General features: G+C 34.7%; 1 protein-coding gene across 6 annotated transcripts in view; it reads left to right on the top strand.

Moving 5' to 3' along the window:
- Positions 1-20,583, top strand: part of LOC135694975 (potassium voltage-gated channel protein Shaw) — an 82,774-nt gene that overhangs the window by 31,754 nt on the left and 30,437 nt on the right. For all 6 annotated transcript variants that reach the window (XM_065213888.2, XM_065213887.2, XM_065213886.2 and 3 more), the window contains one exon: positions 16,464-16,503. In XM_065213888.2, coding sequence (XP_065069960.2) covers positions 16,464-16,503 — 40 coding nt within the window. The remainder of the gene's footprint in view (positions 1-16,463; positions 16,504-20,583) is intronic.

Raw genomic sequence — 20,583 nt, 5'->3', positions numbered from 1 at the left:
CCCATAGTCCGGAAAAATGCTAGCTGATATATGGAAGAAGCTCATTCGAGTTAACCAATACTCACACCAGGACTCCACACTTTTTATTGTTATTCACGACGACCATGAATATTTCTGCCGTTAGATATGAATAGTTTATTAAGATAATAGCATGTGTCTGCAATGATACAACTGACTGAAAACTTCACAACCAGGAAACCAACTGACAAACACACCAACGTTGCTTTGGGATGAGAAACAAGCTCCGCGGAGCTTTAAAAAAAGTAGGGGGTCTAAAAATTATGAGGGGACTGAAACCGAATGAAAAGAGACTTGACTGGTGCTTTATTTCTTAATTTTATTTGCATTTTTGGTATAAAGTCTGGGAGCTATAGTCACCCAGTCCCCCGCTCCGCCCTTTTCACCATTTCTGCGGTGGTTGAGATATTTCAGGTGATAAATCTATTCAAACATGTACCATACGAGTTCAACATTTGCCAGATCACTAACTTTTATACAGTGCTCACTTTAAATCTATTAAGAACAAAGATAATTTTTGCAATAAAAAGCTTAAATTGTATAACACTTTATTAAGGTTTTTTATCTAATCTCATGCTGATGTCAAAAGAAAGCCTCGTTGCCAAAAGTATCCAAGTGACCTAGCCTGAAGGTGTTCAAATTAAATACTGCATTACCAATTCCATGACTACTAGCATGAAGCAGGTTAGCTTTAACGCCATGAAAAACTTTCTACAAGTAGGAATTGAAAATGCATTTTAATGCGAATCAAAACAAAGGGGTCATAATTTCAGCAGAAATACATTCACCCGTAATAACGTTAAGAGATTATGAAATGAAGAAGAAAGAGCAAAAATACTCAAGAAAGAGCGAAAATTAAACTTTCTAAAGACATATCTAGAAAGCTTTAGCTTTTGCACAGATATCATTAACTACTGGTCTATGTACGTTGATAAGAGAGTACTTGTTTATGTATATAAGTTTCATGTCAGTGCTTACATTGGCTGTCGTTGCATTCTGCATATAGCAAAGTGTGGTCCTAATACGTGGTAATGAATTTCTAGAGAGCTACATTCATTCTTTTTATAAGAAGATAAGCTCGAGATTAGCATTTGTTTCTAATTTGCTTGTTAATTTCGATGTCAGAAGTTTCTAAACGGTCTCCTAAATACCAAACGCTTTGAAGCTACATTTTAGAAATACAAAAACGTAAATTGAGTAAACGTAATGAAATAGGAATCTAATAAGTCAAGTCACAGGGTACTCATCGTTTTATATGTCTATGTCATTTAATAACAGAAAATAGGTGTCCAGTCGTTGAAAAGAACTATTTCTACACTATCTTTAAAGAAAGAGTTTCAAGCAGATTCTCAAGGTTATGGGTATTCACTACTATATTTTATTTGTACATTTATGGTCATCTTTTGACTTGCTTTCTTAGAGACGGTTTCGTATAAAAAACGAGTGTAGATTAACTATAATGGCGCGTTACACTACTGATCAAGCAGCATCAAAAGAGCCAGGAGGTAGAAGAGTGCGAAAAAATCATCAAGAACTTAGCATCAATGATTCTGGCACTAGCTTAACCGTTCAAAGATATTCCTGCAAAATTAGCATGTTCCTTGCGCTTTTAGGTCTGCGAAAAAATGAAATGTCAAGAATTAGTGAGCTCTGTGTATATTTATTTAGAATTTGCGTAATGTCGTAGGATTACATGTTGCAACATGAGCTGCAACTGTGCAGATATATATATCTTTTATTTTTAGCTGCAACAGGAGTTGCAGATTTAATTCTCTAACTGTGTATCGATTAGGCACAGCCTATTTTTAGATTCCCTATGTTAAGGCTAGACAAATTATTCCTAATAGCACTTGCTGCCTAAATGCAACATTTATACTTCAATTCTATTGAGCGTGAGAAAATGGCCTGTCATCCTGAAGAAAATAAACGCCATTACAAGAGAAAAATTTATAAACAAGCTGAAAAGCAGCGTTTGCAAAACCTTATTAAAAGCAATGGAACTAGGGTTGATTTTCATAAGAGCAAAGGTTATCTTATATTTGTCACTTGCAATAAGGCCCAAAAGAATCTTATATTTCTTTTCTTGAAATCAATTGAAAAAACCTAAAATGGTACCTATTTCTAAACGAGGCTAATGTGCCGCAGTGAGCTAGATAAGATGGGCGGTGTTGTCTCCCCAAGACGCTTACCATCAATGTTTTCAAACACAATAAGCCGTTAATCACATAAGAAAGTATGTCTTAGGTGATCTTCTACTTTTAAATCCTTGCTGACTCAATATTTAGAAACCATAATCACAGGGATCAAAACAAAACATTACAATTAAGTTTGTTTAGCTCAGGCTTTGACCATACTGTCTCTAGCGGGAAATTCTATAGATGTTTTTCTGCAAAAATTTACGATTGCAAACCGCGGAGAATAAAAGTAAGTAGCGAACTCATCTTTTACAGTGTATGGACTGCAACTCTGTTATTGAATTTCAAAATCTATTTGCTTTTCAAATTTCTCCTCTGCTTTGTCGAAAGTCCTCTTCTAGAATCTAAATGGATATGTTGTATCACTCCTACACGATAATTACATGCAAAGTTAAAGAAAAGGCATCATTAAACAAACCAGGCAAAAGTAAACAAACTGCTTAGAATTGCTGCAAATATTCAGAACAAGTAAAGCGACAATTGTAAACACTCAAACAATAAAAAACTCTTTCATTCTTGAGGATTTTTATTAAAATTTTAGAACGTTTCGGAACTTTTGTTTGCAATGTATTTAAAAATAACATGCTTAGGCTCTTCCGAGTCGTGTTTCTTGTCTTTGTTTTATTCCTTTTTTCCACAATACTAATTTCAACTCATATCATATCAGTTTGCTCTTGGATACTGCTTTATTTGCATGCAAGAAAGCAGCAGCTTTTGTTACCACCTCAATTAAACAAGCTGCTTGATTGACAAAAGCGATCAGCAAACAAATGTCAAATAGCAGTATGCAGACATAACAAAAATATTAAAGGGAAAAGAAAATGCAAGTTATTTACAAACACTTGCGAATTCTTTATTTTCATTTTTAATGATTGCTATAATTTAAAAAAAGTACAGTGGCATTCAAAATGAATTTACCTTATCAGACAATAAATTATAAAGGGCATTTCTAAATTTTTTGCAAGTGCCTAATTATTCCCCGAGGTCTTCATACCTAACTAATAATTCGCTTCAAAAAAGTAGAAACCTTTCCTACTTATTCGCTGCGAAATTTTTCGAGTTGTAGCTAAATTTAACCAATAAAAACAGAATTTGAAGACAAGTGACTTCTGTTTTGGTTCATGATGGCCTACGTCTTTCAGCATTCTTTTTTTCTCAAAAACTCTCACCTATACAATGTCAATGAAATAGATTAATGATTATTTATTTGATTTTCTATGTACATACTAAACGTAGGTTTATTCATATCAGATATTTATTCAAACATTTGAATTTCAAATTAACGAGATCTGTCTTGGAAGTTCTATCTTTCTTCAAATGTGTCTGAAGTAAACGATCGGCGAGAATTTCTTCAAAACGCTAAAATGTCGCCTGCTTACTTGCCTGCTCAACAACAACAGTTTCAGACATAAAATTTTCAAGATCTGCTCGATGCAGATGCACTAACAACATCTTGCATGTTTTGGAAAGCTTGGCTGGTGACATTCGAAAGCATTTGAAGAAGTATTCCTGGTAATGTAAACGTTAACTCTCTTGCCGAAAAATTAAACTTTTCCTTCTAAAGATGTTCTGAATAAATTTTTCTACTTTTTTATCAAAAATAACTTTGAAATTTTAAGTTTTCTGGAAACAGTACTCTTCGAACAGTCGCTATATTATTTTGTAATTGCAGCAAATTTCTCTAAAAATATGTGCCAGTGAAAATTGAACTTTGCCTTCGAGAGAAAAATTCGCAGCTAAAAAATTCATAACGAAAATTTTGCTTTGCGTGTAAAAATCGTCTGGTGGAAATTAGGCTTTGTAGCTTGCAAAAATACTTCCACTATTAAATCATAAGCTTCAAACTCCTGCAAACTTTCTGCTCATATTGGCAACTTGTTAACAAGAATTGATTGAGCTCTCCAGGAAACTCTTCCATGACCTTGAGAAAGATCGCGCCAAAAAAATTCATCTTTTTATCACATGAGCATAAGGAAAAATTTATATGCAAAGATACTTTATCGATGTATAAAGTTAACTGAACGATGCCACTCAAGAACACGCCATCGAATTACAATTTCATCAAACTGAGGCAATTTCCCGAGCTGCATTTTTGACTTCAGACAACCAGAGAAAGCGATTGTGATAATTAAATTTTGCAGTAAATGGGTGTGTCTTTATAATTTACTTGCTATGTTCTTGCTAATTTTTTGAAACCTTATCCTTTATGAAAGACTTAGTAATGTATTGCCAAAGTCAAAACACGTTTTTCTCAGTTCTCGTATTTGCCAACTTTCTTGGTCTACCAACTTTGCTCACAGTAGTTGTGAAGAAAAACACTTTTCACACAGCCAAAGCTAAACTCTTTGAGCAGCCGACAGCTGTCGCTATTCCTCGGCAACCCTGCCGTTATGATAGCAAAAAGAACTTCTACGGGCTTCTTGTAAGTAATTTCTTTATTTTTTAGAAACATCAATGTTGTCGTTTCCAGGTTTAAAGATAATTTAGCTTACATGATAGTCTTCGAAACATTGATAATATCTTGTGAAAAGTTAATGCTTTTTCATTAGAAAGATTTATGGTTATGTTATTGGAGATTCGTTGCATAAAATATTTTCGAAATTTTGAAGGTGCAAATTTGAGAAATACAAACATGGCTCCTTTTAATCAAGACTTAAAAGTAGCGTCGGTTTTGTATTTTCAGCAGAGAAAAATTTATTGCTGGGTTAGGTTTTATTTAGAACATTATACCTTAAACCTTTTTAATATTGTATCATATATTTTTATTTCATACTAACTCTTTATAGATAGTTGGCCTTAATTAGCTTCTTTATAGCTATCAGCCGTTCATTTAGTACGCCAACTTTAAACAAATTATTTATTATTATTATTATTATTATTATAAATAGTCACAAGAATAGCAAATTTTGGCGCCACAAATCTGTTAGGCAACAATCAACCTGTCTTGATGCACCTCACAATCACTCCCCAATCTCCTGGCTTCACTTATTTTTTGTCTATGAACTTGCTTGTGATTTATTTGCCCTAGCTTCATCGTCATACATCAAGCCCAACATAACTTCGAGAACACCAGAGTTGCACCAACGCAACACAACAAGGCAACGGGCGTTTGCCAAATGGGGTATGCACATGCGCACTTTGCCGCTCTTTGCATAGTCATGTGACCCAGCGTTTTCAGTTCAACAAAAACTCAATCGTATAATGCAATGCCGCATTTACGTCGCATTTGTAAATTGAGTTCGGCAAATCCTGACGGACTTAATTCAAAATGCAGCACATAATTGAAGTTTAACTTTAAATGGTCGCTTTCACGTCGAATTTAATTCAAAGTTTTGTCTGATTTGAATTCGACGGGACCTAAATGCGGCCGTATAAAGAAAGCCTAAGAAGATAGTTCTTAGATACAGCTCCGAGTTTCACAGCAACGTTTCCGTTCCAACAGTTGCCTGAGGATCGTATTAAGCTGAAACTCGGAGTTGCAACTAAGATCTTCCAACGCGTGTAGAACTCTTCAAATACGGCATGTTTGGCTTTATGACAGGCTTTTAAACAGTAATTTTAATCATTCAGAACCCAGGATACTGTTACAAAAACATCTTTCCTGTCAATTTGATTGGAATCTAGATGAAGATGTTGTTGTTTAATGATGATAAACAGCATTTTCACTGATACAAATATGCAAAAACGTTTTGTTATTTTTTTGACGAAAATTGCCTGTCTGGTCTACTTCAAAAAATTGAATGGAAATGATTGACGCTAAAAATTGGCTCGTTATCTTCTCAGCACTCTCCTCCACTGAGGCAGTTGGTGAGGAAGATGGGTAGGAAAAAATGATAAGATAAAAGAAACTGCGGAAGAAAAGGAGGAGATGCGAGGGAGAAGGAGGAAGTGAATAGCGGCAGATTCAAGGAAGAGACTATTTTTCATTTCCCCTTCTCCTCCACCCTCCCCCTGCTATTCTGTGGAGGAAAGCATCTTCTCAGTGCACTTAATCAAAAGGAAGCATTTGTATTTTACTTCTTGAAACTTGACTATTCGTGGAGATTTGCAAAATAAGACCTCATTCTTAGATATTAGGAATCTTCCATATTTGAACTTTTTTATGTTTACGGTATTGGACACTCTGCTAGTCCGCATATAGGAGACTGAAAGTTCACCTTGCCAATGGTAGCAAGAAGTGTGCACCGTCAGCTGACAAAAGTCTGAATGACGCCATCAGCTGAATTGCGCCTTCACTTTGCTCAGTAATGGTTCATTTTCCTCGTTCAGTTTGAAACACTAAAGTTATTCTCTCCAGTGTAAATTATTTGTATAATTTCATTTGATTCTCGATATAACTTAATGCCTATCTTGAGAATCCGGTAACAACCATACGGCTTTGCCGTTGTGTTTTATATAGGTAAATTTTAAACAAAAATTCTATCGAGTCCATGTGCAAAAAAATTACATAGGGAATCCTGCAGATTCCTGGGTCCCTACAGGGATTTCGGCAGAGTTTTTATTGCCAGTTTTTTGCCAATGATCTAAGTTGTTGTCTTCGCTGTTGCACGTATCAGCTGGTATTGTAAGATTTCTCTGCGCTCTTTGTAACAAAATCGCACTCACTGGACGGTCTCTACATGCAGTTAAAATGGCTTGAAACCTCTAGTTTTACTTATGCTCACACTGGAACCTGTTCAAATAACCACAGGCCGAAAACACTTTACTAAATTATTTGAAAGCCGTATTAATTGTCATCCTTAAGTTTGCTTCTTTCAGCTATCAAAACTGTAAGTCCAAACTTGATACTCATCTTCATGTGGCCATTTTCTAATTCTTTGAAACCGTTGTTTGATTTTTGTATCACCAAAATGTCTTTTTCCACCCGAGACGTTCGTGATTAACTGGGAGGAAATACATTACACGTCTTGTGACGCATTTTTCAGGCACAATCCTAGTCTACAGCTTTAGTCAAATAATAAACGAATCCAGGAAATTAAGGTCGATTAATGAAACACTTCCTTTTATCACCACAACATATTCTGTGTTTTTCGCTAGTGCAAAGTTGTCATTAATCTTATCTTCAAAGATCTCTCTGCAACTACCGCCCATCTAGCTTGAAATGTTGAGTTAATTATTGATGGCAATTTTTGTGCGAACAAGTTGAAAATGGCTTTTAAAAAAGCAAATTTATTACAACATACTAACCTAAAGCTTTTTCGCCTGATACTCCTCAGATTACGAAACGTCTGAAGAAGGTTCTTAAAAAAACAAGATGAAAAATATATACTCAGTTGTGGATCGAAATAGGCCAATCAAAACAACGCGAGCACATGACCGGTGTAGTTGTCCAATCAGTGCCACGTGCCTAAAGAAAACTGCCACTGGAGTCCAAGTGAGAAAACAACTCCTTCTGTCTACACAATAGAGACTTTGTTTGTTTGTTTGTAGATCAAGTCCAAACTTTTGTTCTTTCTTCAAACATTCTAACTTCTAACTTCTAGCCTATGCTAATAATCCATTTTAATTTTTGATATTAGATTATAAATTTTTTCCGACAATCTTTTTACTATATTTTACGACGATACTGACCATTTCGTATTGCACCCACGAGAATGCGCTATATTTGCGGTTCATGAATCTTTGACTTGAATGGATAAACGGCACAATTTACTGGCTCTCTTGACGACTAACTAAATTAAAGACTCCTTTTCATTATTCCAGTTAATTTAATACTCCGTTCGCACTGGCAGAGAGAGGCTCTCCGTTTAAAGCCCAGCGCACACTGGAAGAGAGAGGCTCTCCGTTTAAAGCCCAGTGTACACTGGAAGAGAGAGGCTCTCCGTTTAAAGCCCAGCGCACACGGCAGACCTTCGTCTACGAAGATTTTTGTCTTTAGCATCCCATAGACAGATATCTCCCGTATGCGCTTGTCAAAGACAAATATTTTTGTCTTTCAAATAGAGACAAAAGTCTGCCGTGTAAGGATCCAAAAGACAAAAATTTTTCGAAGACAGATTGACTGGCCAATAATCGATTAAGTTTCGATCACATAAAGATGTTCTCTTGAAACTTCCCGCCAAGCGATTTCCTGTCTGTGCTTCAAAGATGAAGACCTGTCATGTGCGCCCTCTGTGAAGGCACAAATCTTCGTCTTTCAAAGACGAAAATCTGCCGTGTGCGGGTTACTCCAACACTCCTTAGCAGATTCCGACTTCAATAGCCACTGTCCTGCTGTCTAGATCAACCAACACCTTTTGTGAGGCCTGATGAGCGAAGACAAAATCTTCGTCTTTCAAAGACAAAAGTCTGCCGTGTGCGGCGGGCTTAACTGGAACTACTAGACCCGTTCCAGTGTAGATCTGTTATCGGTACTTGTTATTGGAACGTTTTTTAAGGTGTATGCTGGTTTCAATCCGGTTTCAATCCAAATGGTACGGATCACATACGTGACCGGATGCTAGTAACAGTTCTTAATAGCTTTGATAACTCACACAGAAAGCAAACACCATCCATAGAAGTCAAAACTAGACTATCGGTCTTTAGTGGTGTTTACACATGAATGTATCTATAGTTAGGCTGTACCCGTTCGGCCCGAAGCCTATATATAGGTTTGAACAGACAATACTTTATTGTATTTTCATTGGCAGTTTGTTTAAGGCAGTACGTCGCGCCGTTCATTGGTTTATGGAAACAAAGAACAAAACTTCTATTTCAGCGAGTTTTCATTTCCTAACAAAGGACGCTTAATTATGCTAACAATGAGTTGTTCTAATTTTTCACGCTTCTCAAATTTCGAGGACCCTCGAAAGTCAACAAAATGAACAGCGCGACACACTGCCTTTAACTAATCTGCTCCTAGACGTGACCATTGGTGTTCACATAGAAAAATTTCTCAAAAACCAATTTGAATAGTTCCCTTGATAACATGCGTTTCAATTCTGGCAATTTTTGTATCATTTCAGTGGTTTTTGCTACAAATGATTTTTAAACCAAATATCAACACTCGTTGTACTTTTTCTATATCGATGACAACTTCACAGTTGCCTGGTCACAGCTACATGTCACTGTTTTCATGGGAAACGTGCCTATTTGCATAAAATTTGAAATTGGAATAAAAATGGGATCTTAGACTTTTAACCAGCGTTTGAAGGAAGTGAAAATTTAGAGAATGACATATAATTCAATATTTTTTCTGTACGAAAGTGCAGAAAACCAAATAAAGTTTTACGTTTGTGTTTCCAAGAGCGTCAGTAAGAACACTGCTTCGAAAAAAACTGGCTATCAACACGAAAACTTATCTATTTAGGATCAGTTTTCGTTTCATAGTAAATATCTGTTCTTTTTATACGAAACCGATACATTCCAGACTGTCTTTGTAATTGATTGGAGTCATACTAATTTAAATGCGGTCCAGGAGCAATCTATCTTGTAAGCAAGATGCACATTCTGTCTACATGAAGCAAAATTCTTGGTAAAGAATTTTTGAATGAAGCTCTTGAATGCAGTATGTAAAAGCTCGGATCACTCTTGCACTGTTTTGAACGCGTGAGTTTGATATGCTGTCGCTTCGGAACAATCTTTAGAGTGCTATGTTTTTCTCGAAGGATTTGTAAGCAACTGTGCAGAGTACAGCGTAGCGATGCTTTGTATATGAATCTGATGTCATAAAAAAACAGTTTCAATGATTTTGCAAAACTTGTTTTTGCAGGAATCTAACACAAGAAGAATTCGGTATTATTTGAGCAGGGCAATGATTCTCAACTATGATATGATTCAGGCATTTTTCAATAATGAATCCAGAGTGAATTAAACCAAGTCACTGTTGATTTAAAATCATTTTGCAGACAATTTCAAGTTTTCATATTTTTTTCACTAACCCAGCTCGCTTAACATAACGAGAAAATATCGAAAAAGGGTGCAGCATTAAGCAATATGTAGGGAAATTCTCAATTGTAAAAGATTGGCACCAGTTTTTCAAACAACAAATCAATTAAACGTTCCATTTTCTGACGCTGCAGATATAGTCCTATTGAAAATTTCATTCTAATATACACTAACGGAGTTCAGCTTTTACTGGATATTCTGTCTGCAAAATTCTAGGAAAACCCCTATAGCAGTCTTGTTATATTTTGGTTTTTGTAATGAAGTTTTGAGCAGGGAATGTTTTAGCGTTGGTCCTTGACCTGAGAAGAAGCTAGTGACCCACGACATAGGAAAACAGCTATATAATTACCGGCTTAGCAATGCTGCTGTTATGTGACCCAAAAATATTACTGAAGCAAAGAGCCGTCACTTTGTGCTGCTTTGGCGGAAATGCCATTACAAACATCTGTCACGCGTCATTGGATAACACTAATATTCTGAGCCTTTGTAGCCTAAGCAAGTTTATGACATTGCAAGCCACATGTTGCTTTGACATCGAAATACTCATCTTTATATTTTATGAACAGAATAAATCCTATATGTGACAATTAATTATGAAAATTTTCATACTGTTCTTCATCAAATGTGTTGAAATTCTTCACCTGCCAAGAAAAATGTTGTTAGTGTATAACAGATGATTAGACGGCAGAAAGTTGAACTCATGCTTATCTTGTCTGACTGCTATATTTTGAATACAAAATTCAAATTTGATTGCACCTTGATACACATATTAGCAACGATATATTGCAGAGATAATTAGCAAAAACCTGACAAAGTGACGTCGAAATTCAAAATCTAACACAGGCAATGATTTTCTTCATATCGAGTCAAATCCTTAAATTGATATTCTGTTAAATTAGAGAAAGAATATTCAGTTCAGTTCAGTTCAATATTTTCTATCAGATCTCATTCATCAAGTGATATTATTGAGCTATATATTTTTCTAGGTTACTATCGTGACATGCAAGTTTGAGCCAGCATAAAAGAAATTATTTAACAAACAAACTGATAAGAAACACAGGTAAATAAATAAAATTGTCAACTAGCTAGCTTAAGTTAATGGTTGGATAAACGTTTCTCCCAAAAAAACCAACCTAATAAAACAATTTACAGTATATCGTTATCTTAAAAATTACTTATATCATTGGTAAAAGAACAAAATCTGAATTGCAGTTGAGAAACTTTTTCTGTTCACACTGTTACGATAAAAAGTTAGAACATCATTCTTTGCAGTACATTAATATCTTGAACTCTTAACTGGCAGATCCTGTTTTTAATTCGTTGATCTTGTTTTAAAATGAGTCGAAATGCTATTCCATCATCTAATAAAGCCGATGCAAAAGGCTTGTGTTTTAATAAGCTTTCGTTGTAGTTGAAGTTCTGTTGACAATGTCAGGTCATCTAGGCGTTATAATTCAAAAAGAAGCAGCTGAAAAGGTGACAGGTTGTACTAAAGCAGTTAATTGAACAAGAACATTGCGTAGATGTAAAGACTTAAATGCCACAAAAAACACCCATTGACTATCAAGTTTGTGTCACAGTTGATGGTCTTGCTATTCAAAAGTAAAGATGGTTAATCAAGGCTGAATTTCTCAGATAATTTTTATAACTATATGGATCCAGATTTTTTGAAAAGAATGTACCAAAATGTCAATTTTAAAACCTAAGTACTTGAACAATTATTTGAACACCTAAGTAATAAGAGGTCAATTTTAACATTTTACTTAAAAATGAGCCATTCTGTTGTATACTGACGCCATTTTTTGCTTTGCTCTTTAATTTTGAGATGTTGAGTAATGAACTACGTATGTGGTGGAATTACGATTTTACGCGGACAAAAATAATAAGAAGCTGTAATTTGGCACATAGGTTCCATACGATACTGGGAGTAACCAGAAAAAGCCCCATTGATTGGACATTGGGAATTCCTTATTTGGGCAAATCCCATATGGTGCACTGATCAGCAGGGGTTCAAATTTTGATGTCGCTAAAACCACATTATATGTACATATTCTGAAAGACAGTTTCATGCTGAGCAACTTTTATTCAACATACACGCCCTTAAAATGTGGAAATAAGTACTTTCTGGTCAAAAATAGCAGATAAGGGAAACTGGGCAATACAGTGTATACAGTGGTGGCGCCAGGGGAGGGCTAGGGCGCTACAGTACCTTCATCAGAAGCATCTAGCCCCCCTATCGGAAGAAAATTTTAGGTTATTGTCGAAGCACAATTGACAAAATAACGCACGAAAACTGCATATTATAGTCAATTTAGTCCTCCTGTTGGAAGCTCCAGCCCCTCTGTCGGAAGATTTCTGGCGCCACTTCTGAATGTATATAAGTTTATTTATGAACAACTTATATATTAACAAGATCAAAAAATGCGATGATGAAATCCTATCCAACAAGGAACAGGTTAAAAATCCCGCTAAACATTTTGAAATTTCTGCAATCCGTGTATTATTTTGAAAAAATCTGCGTCCGGCAAGTGTGTAGAATTCCCTCGTTCCGTTGAGAAATTGCCAGATTTCCGCAATATATGAAAAATTCCCCTAAAATTCTGTTCTTCCGCAAACACTGAAGACATCTTCATTTGGAGAAAAAAGGCAAGGATCTACCCTGTGCCTTGCAGACAAATATTCTTGCTGGTAATAACTGCGGGTACGAAGGTATTTTGATGCAGAGCACGGGAAAAGGTGAACCACGTTGAAGTATATATATTTGTCTCAGGATTTTCCAATTTCCAAGTTCGGGTTTTCCGTTTTTCATAACTATTTTCCGGGTTTTGGGTCCTAGGTACTCTCAAAACACCCTCTTTTTCATGTGCGCACTTCTCAATTGAAAAGTTTGCAATTTTTGGGATTATACGTAATTTGGAAGTTATCTCTTTTTCTGGTAAAGAAGGGCATAAAGGGAATATTACTGGCCCAGCATCAAGCTGCAGTTTTGTTTAGCCACTTTGAATTTGCACTGAATTTGGCAGTGTTTTTTACTTCTTAGTAACAAAATTTACTAAGATGGAGGATGTCAATGGAAAAGTTGAAAAACTGTCAGAATTGAAATCTTCGTCTTTGAATTAGTTTATAATGAAAAAATCATGTTGTTTGGACCGCTCGGTCACGAGTTAATTTGTTTTGAATATTTAGATTTTTTTTTGGATTTGACCGGAATTGGCTGCTGTAGTAAAAAATTTCACTAGAGTCAGCCCGGGCTGAGTGGGTATTATCATACTTTATTTTATTCACACACTTAATGATTTTGCATCGATAGAATTTGCGATATGAAATGAAAATATTCAGCAAGAGGATCAGCCATTTTTTCCGCGCACTTTTCAATATAAACTCGTCCCACTTTGTTTCTGCCCAATCACCACTAAATTTGCATATTTTAAGGGTAAGTTTGTTAAATAAAAGTTATTCAGCATGAAATTATCTTTCAAAAGATGTACATACTATGTGGTTTTAGCAACATTAAAATTTTGAACCACTACCGATCAGTGCGCCATTATGGTATTTGCCCAAATAAGGAATTCCCAATGTCCAATTGATGGGGCTTTTTTTCTGGTCATTTCCAACTTAGTATAGAACACCTGTGCCAAATTACAGCATTATATTATTTTTATCCGGGTTAGACCGTTTTTATATCTAATTCCACTACACTAAACGAAAGTGAATAGAACTCTGATTTAGATTGACATGCTATTGTACGAAAAATTGGCAAAAATGGATGATTTTCATGACAAAGTATGATTTCATGTTTTTTTTTGACTTATCGGAAATGGTTCTGTTTTTAAGGAGTCCTGATAAAACGTTTTCTTTTTTAACGCGTTTTGTAAGCAATATTTTCATTGCATACATGCGAGTCTAATTACTAAACGCAGTAAATCATTTTTTATTTTTCAAACCAAATTGATGACGACAAAACAAATAAATATGTTACAGAAATTATAAAACAAACGTTTTATGATATGTAGGTATCATGCGATCAGAAATTCTGCGTTCTTATTAAACGTGGGCAATCAAGATAAATTTAGAGTTTTGTATCATTTGGTATGAAGCTACCTCAAATTCTAAACTTGCTAAAGTACGAAAATTGTAAGTCTCATCCAAAATAAGGACCAGATGACCTTGTGTCCTTTCCTGCTTTATATATTATATAAGATGAATTTATAATCTTGAATGACCTTTTTTGGTCTCCGAAGAGAATCAAAGTTAGGACATTTCCAGAACCTTAAGAGTATTCTTGTACAGACACTATTAATTGTATTAACTGACTGCATCCAGATATTTCTAAACAAAAAAAGCGAGAGTTTCATCAGTATAAACCAACATAGTGGCCAGTAGCGTAGCGTCTATGTATATTACGCTTGCAGCACGAGCGAACAAATTTGTAGACAAATTCTAAAATTCTTGTAACACTTCTGCCGAAACCTTTGCTCCTGTTCGCTTAGGCTTTGCAGTGTGCGCAATGAGGAGAGTTCCTCCTTGCAGGAATCCCCATATGCATTACAGCGTCAAAAAATCTTACATTAAGTGGGCATTCGGTGATGCCTCTCTGGATATGAATAAGGTCTTTTTCGAAACGGGTTTTATCTCTAGAAATTATTCTGAAAAGTTTGCAAAAAAATTTTTAAAGCTTTTTTCAAAACCTTTTTGCATGGGTGATAATTTCTCCCTTGGCCCCCCCCCCCCCCTCCACTCTTCAACCTGTGCCAGTGCCTCTGATGCAAAGAATAGACACCTTGATTGATTAGGATTGGAGTACAAATAATTTGTTATTTTCAAAATCAAAATTAATTATCACAATTATCATTAAATACCGCTTGTACTTTTAAAAAGCTGAAATTATAAGTTCATTCATTCAACATAGCCGTATATTATGTGTTACCGCATGCCTAAGTGCTGCCCTCACACTACGCCACTGATAGTGGCCACTTATACCAAACTATACTGGTGATTATAATGAATTTATAGATTTATAGAGTCTTACTGCTTAAACACATTCTCGACAAAATTTGAATGTTTTCAACAATTAGAAACATTGTTTCTTGTTCTGTGTGTATTTATAATAGTGATTCTGTAGTTAAATGAAAAGTTTAAACTTCCTTCTGCAAAATTATCTTTCTTTAGAAGCAACTTGACCTCAACTCATTGGTTAAGAAGTACAATAGGCTATTGTTACTGCTCCCATCGGCACCCTCTGCTTCATTTTCTTACTTTAAAACGCCCTGCATAACCAATTGTTGATGGAACTTTGTTTAACTGGGGTAATATGCAAATCCAAAATAAAAAGGATAAATCCAGAGCATTGTATCGAATTAATTAATTTTCTGCCAAGAAAAACAAAAAATTTGCTTCCAATATGGCACTTTCATTACGATGGGCCGAGTTTATGTGGTTAAAGATTAAATGAAATATGTAATATGATTTTTCATAGATGTATGTAAGTTAATTTTTTTTAGATATTATTTATAACTAATATAAAGACGTATATTTGACAGAAAAATTTTAGGGTTCGTTTCTTAAGTGAAATCCACAAAAATATGGTCATGCTATTAATAACAGCAAATTGAACTTAAAAATGACTATGCAAGAAGCAATAGATCGAAAATATAGCTCGAAAGTATAAGAGTATAAAAGGTCAGAACATAGATCGAAAACTCTAAGCAATGAAATGTTTATACCCAGTTGTGGATCGCGATTGGCCAATCAGAAATACGAGCAAATGACTATTAGGGTTGCCCAATCAGTGCCACTTGCCGTTTCAAAATGTTACCAGTAAATCAGGTAACATTTACATTCAATGTTAGCAATAGTTAACAGTTCAATAGGCAATCGGCACTGATTTTGCAGCCTCTACAGTCATGAGCTCACGTTTCTGATTGGCCTATTTCGATCCACAACTGGGTATATATATTTCCTACGTTAGAGCTTCGATCTGTGTTCTGCAGTTTTATACTCAGAAGAGTCTGAGATGAAAAACCTAATTATTTTATAAAATGTTTGCATTTTACAAAGCCAATTTCAAATTCTGTATCATGAAAAGATTGTTTTCAAATTTAATTGAATGTTGCTAGAGATATTGCAAGCAACTTTATTAACTGCAATTTTCAAAGCTAAACAATTTATGACGATAGAAGTGCAAAAAAGTAGTATCATAAAAAGGTTGTGATAAGAATGTTGCTTTATGGCATAAATCTTGGCTTATACCACAAAGCATATATATAAGAAGTTTGGCATCTGTTTAACTGTGAACATTTGATAATTAATATCATTTTTAGATATTCTCAAACCATCGTCAATTTGTACATTTCTTTTTTTAATTATGTTTATTCTGTTTTTCAGTCCTTCTCAAAGTGCAAGAATAAACAGATTGAGGAAAAGGGTATGAAATTTTCTTTTATGGCTGTCATGTGACTGAATCTTGAAGTATGAATTTTGTCTTTATTCTTTCTTTAAATTCAATTTTTGCCTGCAAAAGAATAAAGACATTGATTTGCGCTGAGGTAAGATGCACTATACACGTTATAAATCTATAATGAGCCTGCCATTGCATTACCATATCGCTGTCACAAATACACTAGATAATACTCTGACCGTTTAGCAAAAGGACAGTTATGAGAATTCTCTCTCTCTTTCTCTCTCTCTCTCTCTCTCTTTCTCTTTCTCTCTCTCTCTCTCTCTCTCTCTCTCTCTCTCTCTCTCTCTCTCTCTCTCTCTCTCTCTCTCTCTCTCTCTCTCTCTCTCTCTCTCTCTCTCTCTCTCTCTCTCTCTCTCTCTCTCTCTCTCTCTCTCTCTCTCTCTCTCTCTCTCTCTCTCTCTCTCTCTCTCTCTCTCTCTCTCTCTCTCTCTCTCTCTCTCTCTCTCTCTCTCTCTCTCTCTCTCTCTCTCTCTTTCTTTCTTTCTTTCTTTCTTTCTTTTATTCGATAATAGAATTCCAATATTTAGAGAAAAAGATTGGAGGCGAAAAGTTTTTAATCCCATAACAATGTCATATTTTGGTACAGAGTTTTTTATCTTGTAAAATTATGAAGTCAGTGGCAAAGATTTGCCTGGGTGGTCTTCCAAATATTAGATGGTTAGATGGCTAGAAAGTGAGTCCACGGGTTTAGTTCTTCGCGTTGTGGTTTTAAATAAACCATGCGTATATTCAATTCAATATTTCAAAGTTCGTCAGTAAAGCATATTTGGCTGTAACTTCGATTGCAACTATTTAAAATTGTGATTTAATTTCCTTCTGGCCCGTTCTGTATCATTTTTGACCTTTTCCTCCCAGCCTTTTTTTGCATCCCTTTCCTTTTGTTGGCAGTATTTCAATAGCCTCTCTTTCACCAACAAAAAAAGTCTTTGAATTCCACGTGCTTGAAAAATGCAGAATCGCCATTTTGATTCCGTCATGCAAACTTAAATAGCAATATCTCGTTATCTGCATACCTGAAATGGTTTTCTCTTCAGAACTTTTTGCTCCTATCACAATGCCCAACCGGATGGTTGAAGCAATTTTTCAAAAAAGAAAAGTATAAAATTTTTATTACTAGGGGAAATTGATGTCATCGATCACGTGTTTTTTTATTGTGTTACAAAAATGAATCCCAGGGTTGAAATATCCAGCAAGACTTGAAGTACCCAAATCAAGTACCCAAATACTAAGGTTAGGCATTTTGCCTGATTCTTGTAGGAAACTCCCTGTCTACAAGCCCTGCAGCTTCTTGCTTTGTTAAAGAATATGCTTTTTTCTTAATGCATTTTGCCTTAATAAATATCCATCATTTTGGTCTGATTCCATCCTTGCATCAGTTGGGCACTGAAATGTTTATCTTCTATTCTACCCGTGGGGGTCGAAGAACCCTAACCTATAGATAGGAGAATACAAACACACTGAAATGCTTAATTTTATCTATGAAAAAGCCGATAGAAATCCAAGCATTACTTTTAGCCGTATTTTCGATAAAGAGATCTTTACAGTGCCTTATGCCAAGATTTATACATAAGCAATCCTGTCTTTTTAGCTTTTAAAAAAACATTGAAAACCAATCGATTTTTTCTAAAAAATCAATGATAACTGAGATGGTGAATCTTCTATTCTTGTGCTTTTGGCAAAATGTAATTTATATTGAACCACAATTGGGATAATTTCAATCATATCACAAGTTAGTCTTTCATGGCATATTTATTATCATCAACTAATAACTTAATGTTTTAATTCTTGTTTGCTTTTAATTGTTTATGTTTGTAAAAAACGTTTATGACTGGAAATTACATTTGCGAAAGAAAATATCATCAATAATTCAAAAGGTCAAGCCAATTAGGTTTGATTATTTTACTAAGCAGATTGGAAGTGTTTTCTTCCTTAGCGTCACTAAAGACAGTGCATTTTAATTATTGTGCAAATTTGCTGCGTGAGCTTAGAATTTATGAGCAATTTTATGAATAAAATTATTTCAGCCTAGCTATTTAAAACAGATCTTTAAAAATGACATTTTTAGGTTGGATATCTGACATGTCCTGTTTATCTATTGAACAAAAAAACAAGAGATAGAGAGTATTTATCGATGCAACTTTGAAAAAGCAATTTGGGTTACTTTCTTTTAATATAACACTCTTTGTTATCGAATATGTGACAGTTCTCAGATCATTAGCTTTCCCTTCAAGATCTACAAGCTATTTTTCAACAGAAACGACAATCTTTTTTGCCAAAGTGTATCTGTTATTTTTTTGACAATACTTTCAAGCGTAAGTTTAAATAAGAATTTATCTTCCCACAAGCCATAAATTACCATTCTAATTTTGGGAAAAGATTTTAGCTGCTTTATTCATTTCAATTCTGAAATCTGTACCAATAAACAATATTTCAGTAACTAAAAACAATTATTATACCTCATTACCATATTATCATAGAATTTTGGATATATATAAGGGTTGAATTTTCGATATTAATATTTGAATATTTAAGCAACTGCAAGACGATGGCCTTGACAAACTCCTCCGCAATCTCCTCCTCCACATTTAGTCTTGTTATTTCCTTATCTAAATCTTGCCTATTTATGTTCTTTAAATACATCTAACCCTTCTAAAAAGATTTGGTAACTGAACTGATAAAAATGAAATTTGAAGTTATTCTTCGTTCTAAAGGGCCAGGGTGATGTAATCATCGAATCAATTTGAACACTGAAATTTTGTTTATTCTGTTACGTTACAATATTGATTTGGGGGAGAAAGGGTGTGATGTCGGATGCGAGACAACACTTAAGCATTTGGGCGTTTCAAGGGGACCCTTCTGACTATATATCATATTACTTTAGTAATTACTCTAGCAATGCCCATAATACATTCAATAAATTTATCAAATGTGACATCATAAAGTATATATTTTTGTAATTTTATAATTTTTCTCTTTTTTCTATTAGCAAGACACATCTTAAACTAAGCAAGCATGTCTGTTTCATAAAAATCAGACATAGCCACATAAATTCCTTCATTCCTAGACTTCGACGGTGGAATTTTAAATATATTTTCAAGATCAAATATCATTAGTTGCTGATTATTTTGAAATAGAGAAGGACCTTCAAATCCATGCAAATATAGTACTGAACTAGCCTGCACTTAATTTGATAGACTGAACACCAGCTGAAAGTGTTTTTTGCTTAGTCGGAGTAATGCAAATCACAAAGAACAGGACAAAAAATGTGGTTTTGTAAAAGGAATTTATACTGAAATGAAACATATCTTTTTCGGGAGGGAGGAAGGGGGAGCGATAATGTCTACTCAATTAACAAAAGTAAATAAAAATATGACTTGAGTCAGAAATCGATGAGCGAGGAGGTTCTGGATTCAATAAAGTCTTCTTCTCGTTAAAAGGCACTTTTCAGCATTCATGTTTTATTTTCAACCTTTTTAGAATTTTAAAATTTTTGTCTTTGTTGGGATATGGGGGTCTTGCCCCATTACATACCGACAATTTCCGCTCCTGTGACGTAAATATGTGACGTTTATTGCCACTGTCTTGAATGTTGCATAGTTGAATTGATTAAGATTATATATTTCTTGCTCATATGTTTTTGGTTGCTCATTTCATAATAAGCTCTGAGACGGATTTTACACTTATTTTGCAATGTATCGCAGCAATTGCTTTATTATCCGTGAACAAAAATGTTACTTCATTAAAAAGACATAATTTTTTGAATAAGGCATAAATTGCATAATGCAGCAAGACAAATCTTCGGACATTTTGTTATAGCTCCATGAAACAAATATAATAATTTGTATCAGAAAACATTCATGATTCGTATTGTAATGAAATTCAGGGAAATGACTTGTGCCAACACAAAGCTTTTTGACATTTCACTAAATTTTATCTGAAAAATTTCAAAATCCTGAAATAGGCCACAATTCTTCATCGAAGGCAATTTTTATCTTTGTTCGTTTTCTTGCAACAAAAACGCTATGTTGCATTGTCTTGCAGACA

The sequence above is a fragment of the Rhopilema esculentum genome, chromosome 8 (assembly GCF_057945365.1).
Source record: "Rhopilema esculentum isolate cy_ngs chromosome 8, ASM5794536v1, whole genome shotgun sequence".
In the NCBI taxonomy this organism is placed as follows: Eukaryota; Metazoa; Cnidaria; class Scyphozoa; order Rhizostomeae; family Rhizostomatidae; genus Rhopilema; species Rhopilema esculentum.
Note: the sequence above shows the minus strand (reverse complement) of the source record. Positions and strands in the feature narration are given on the sequence as shown.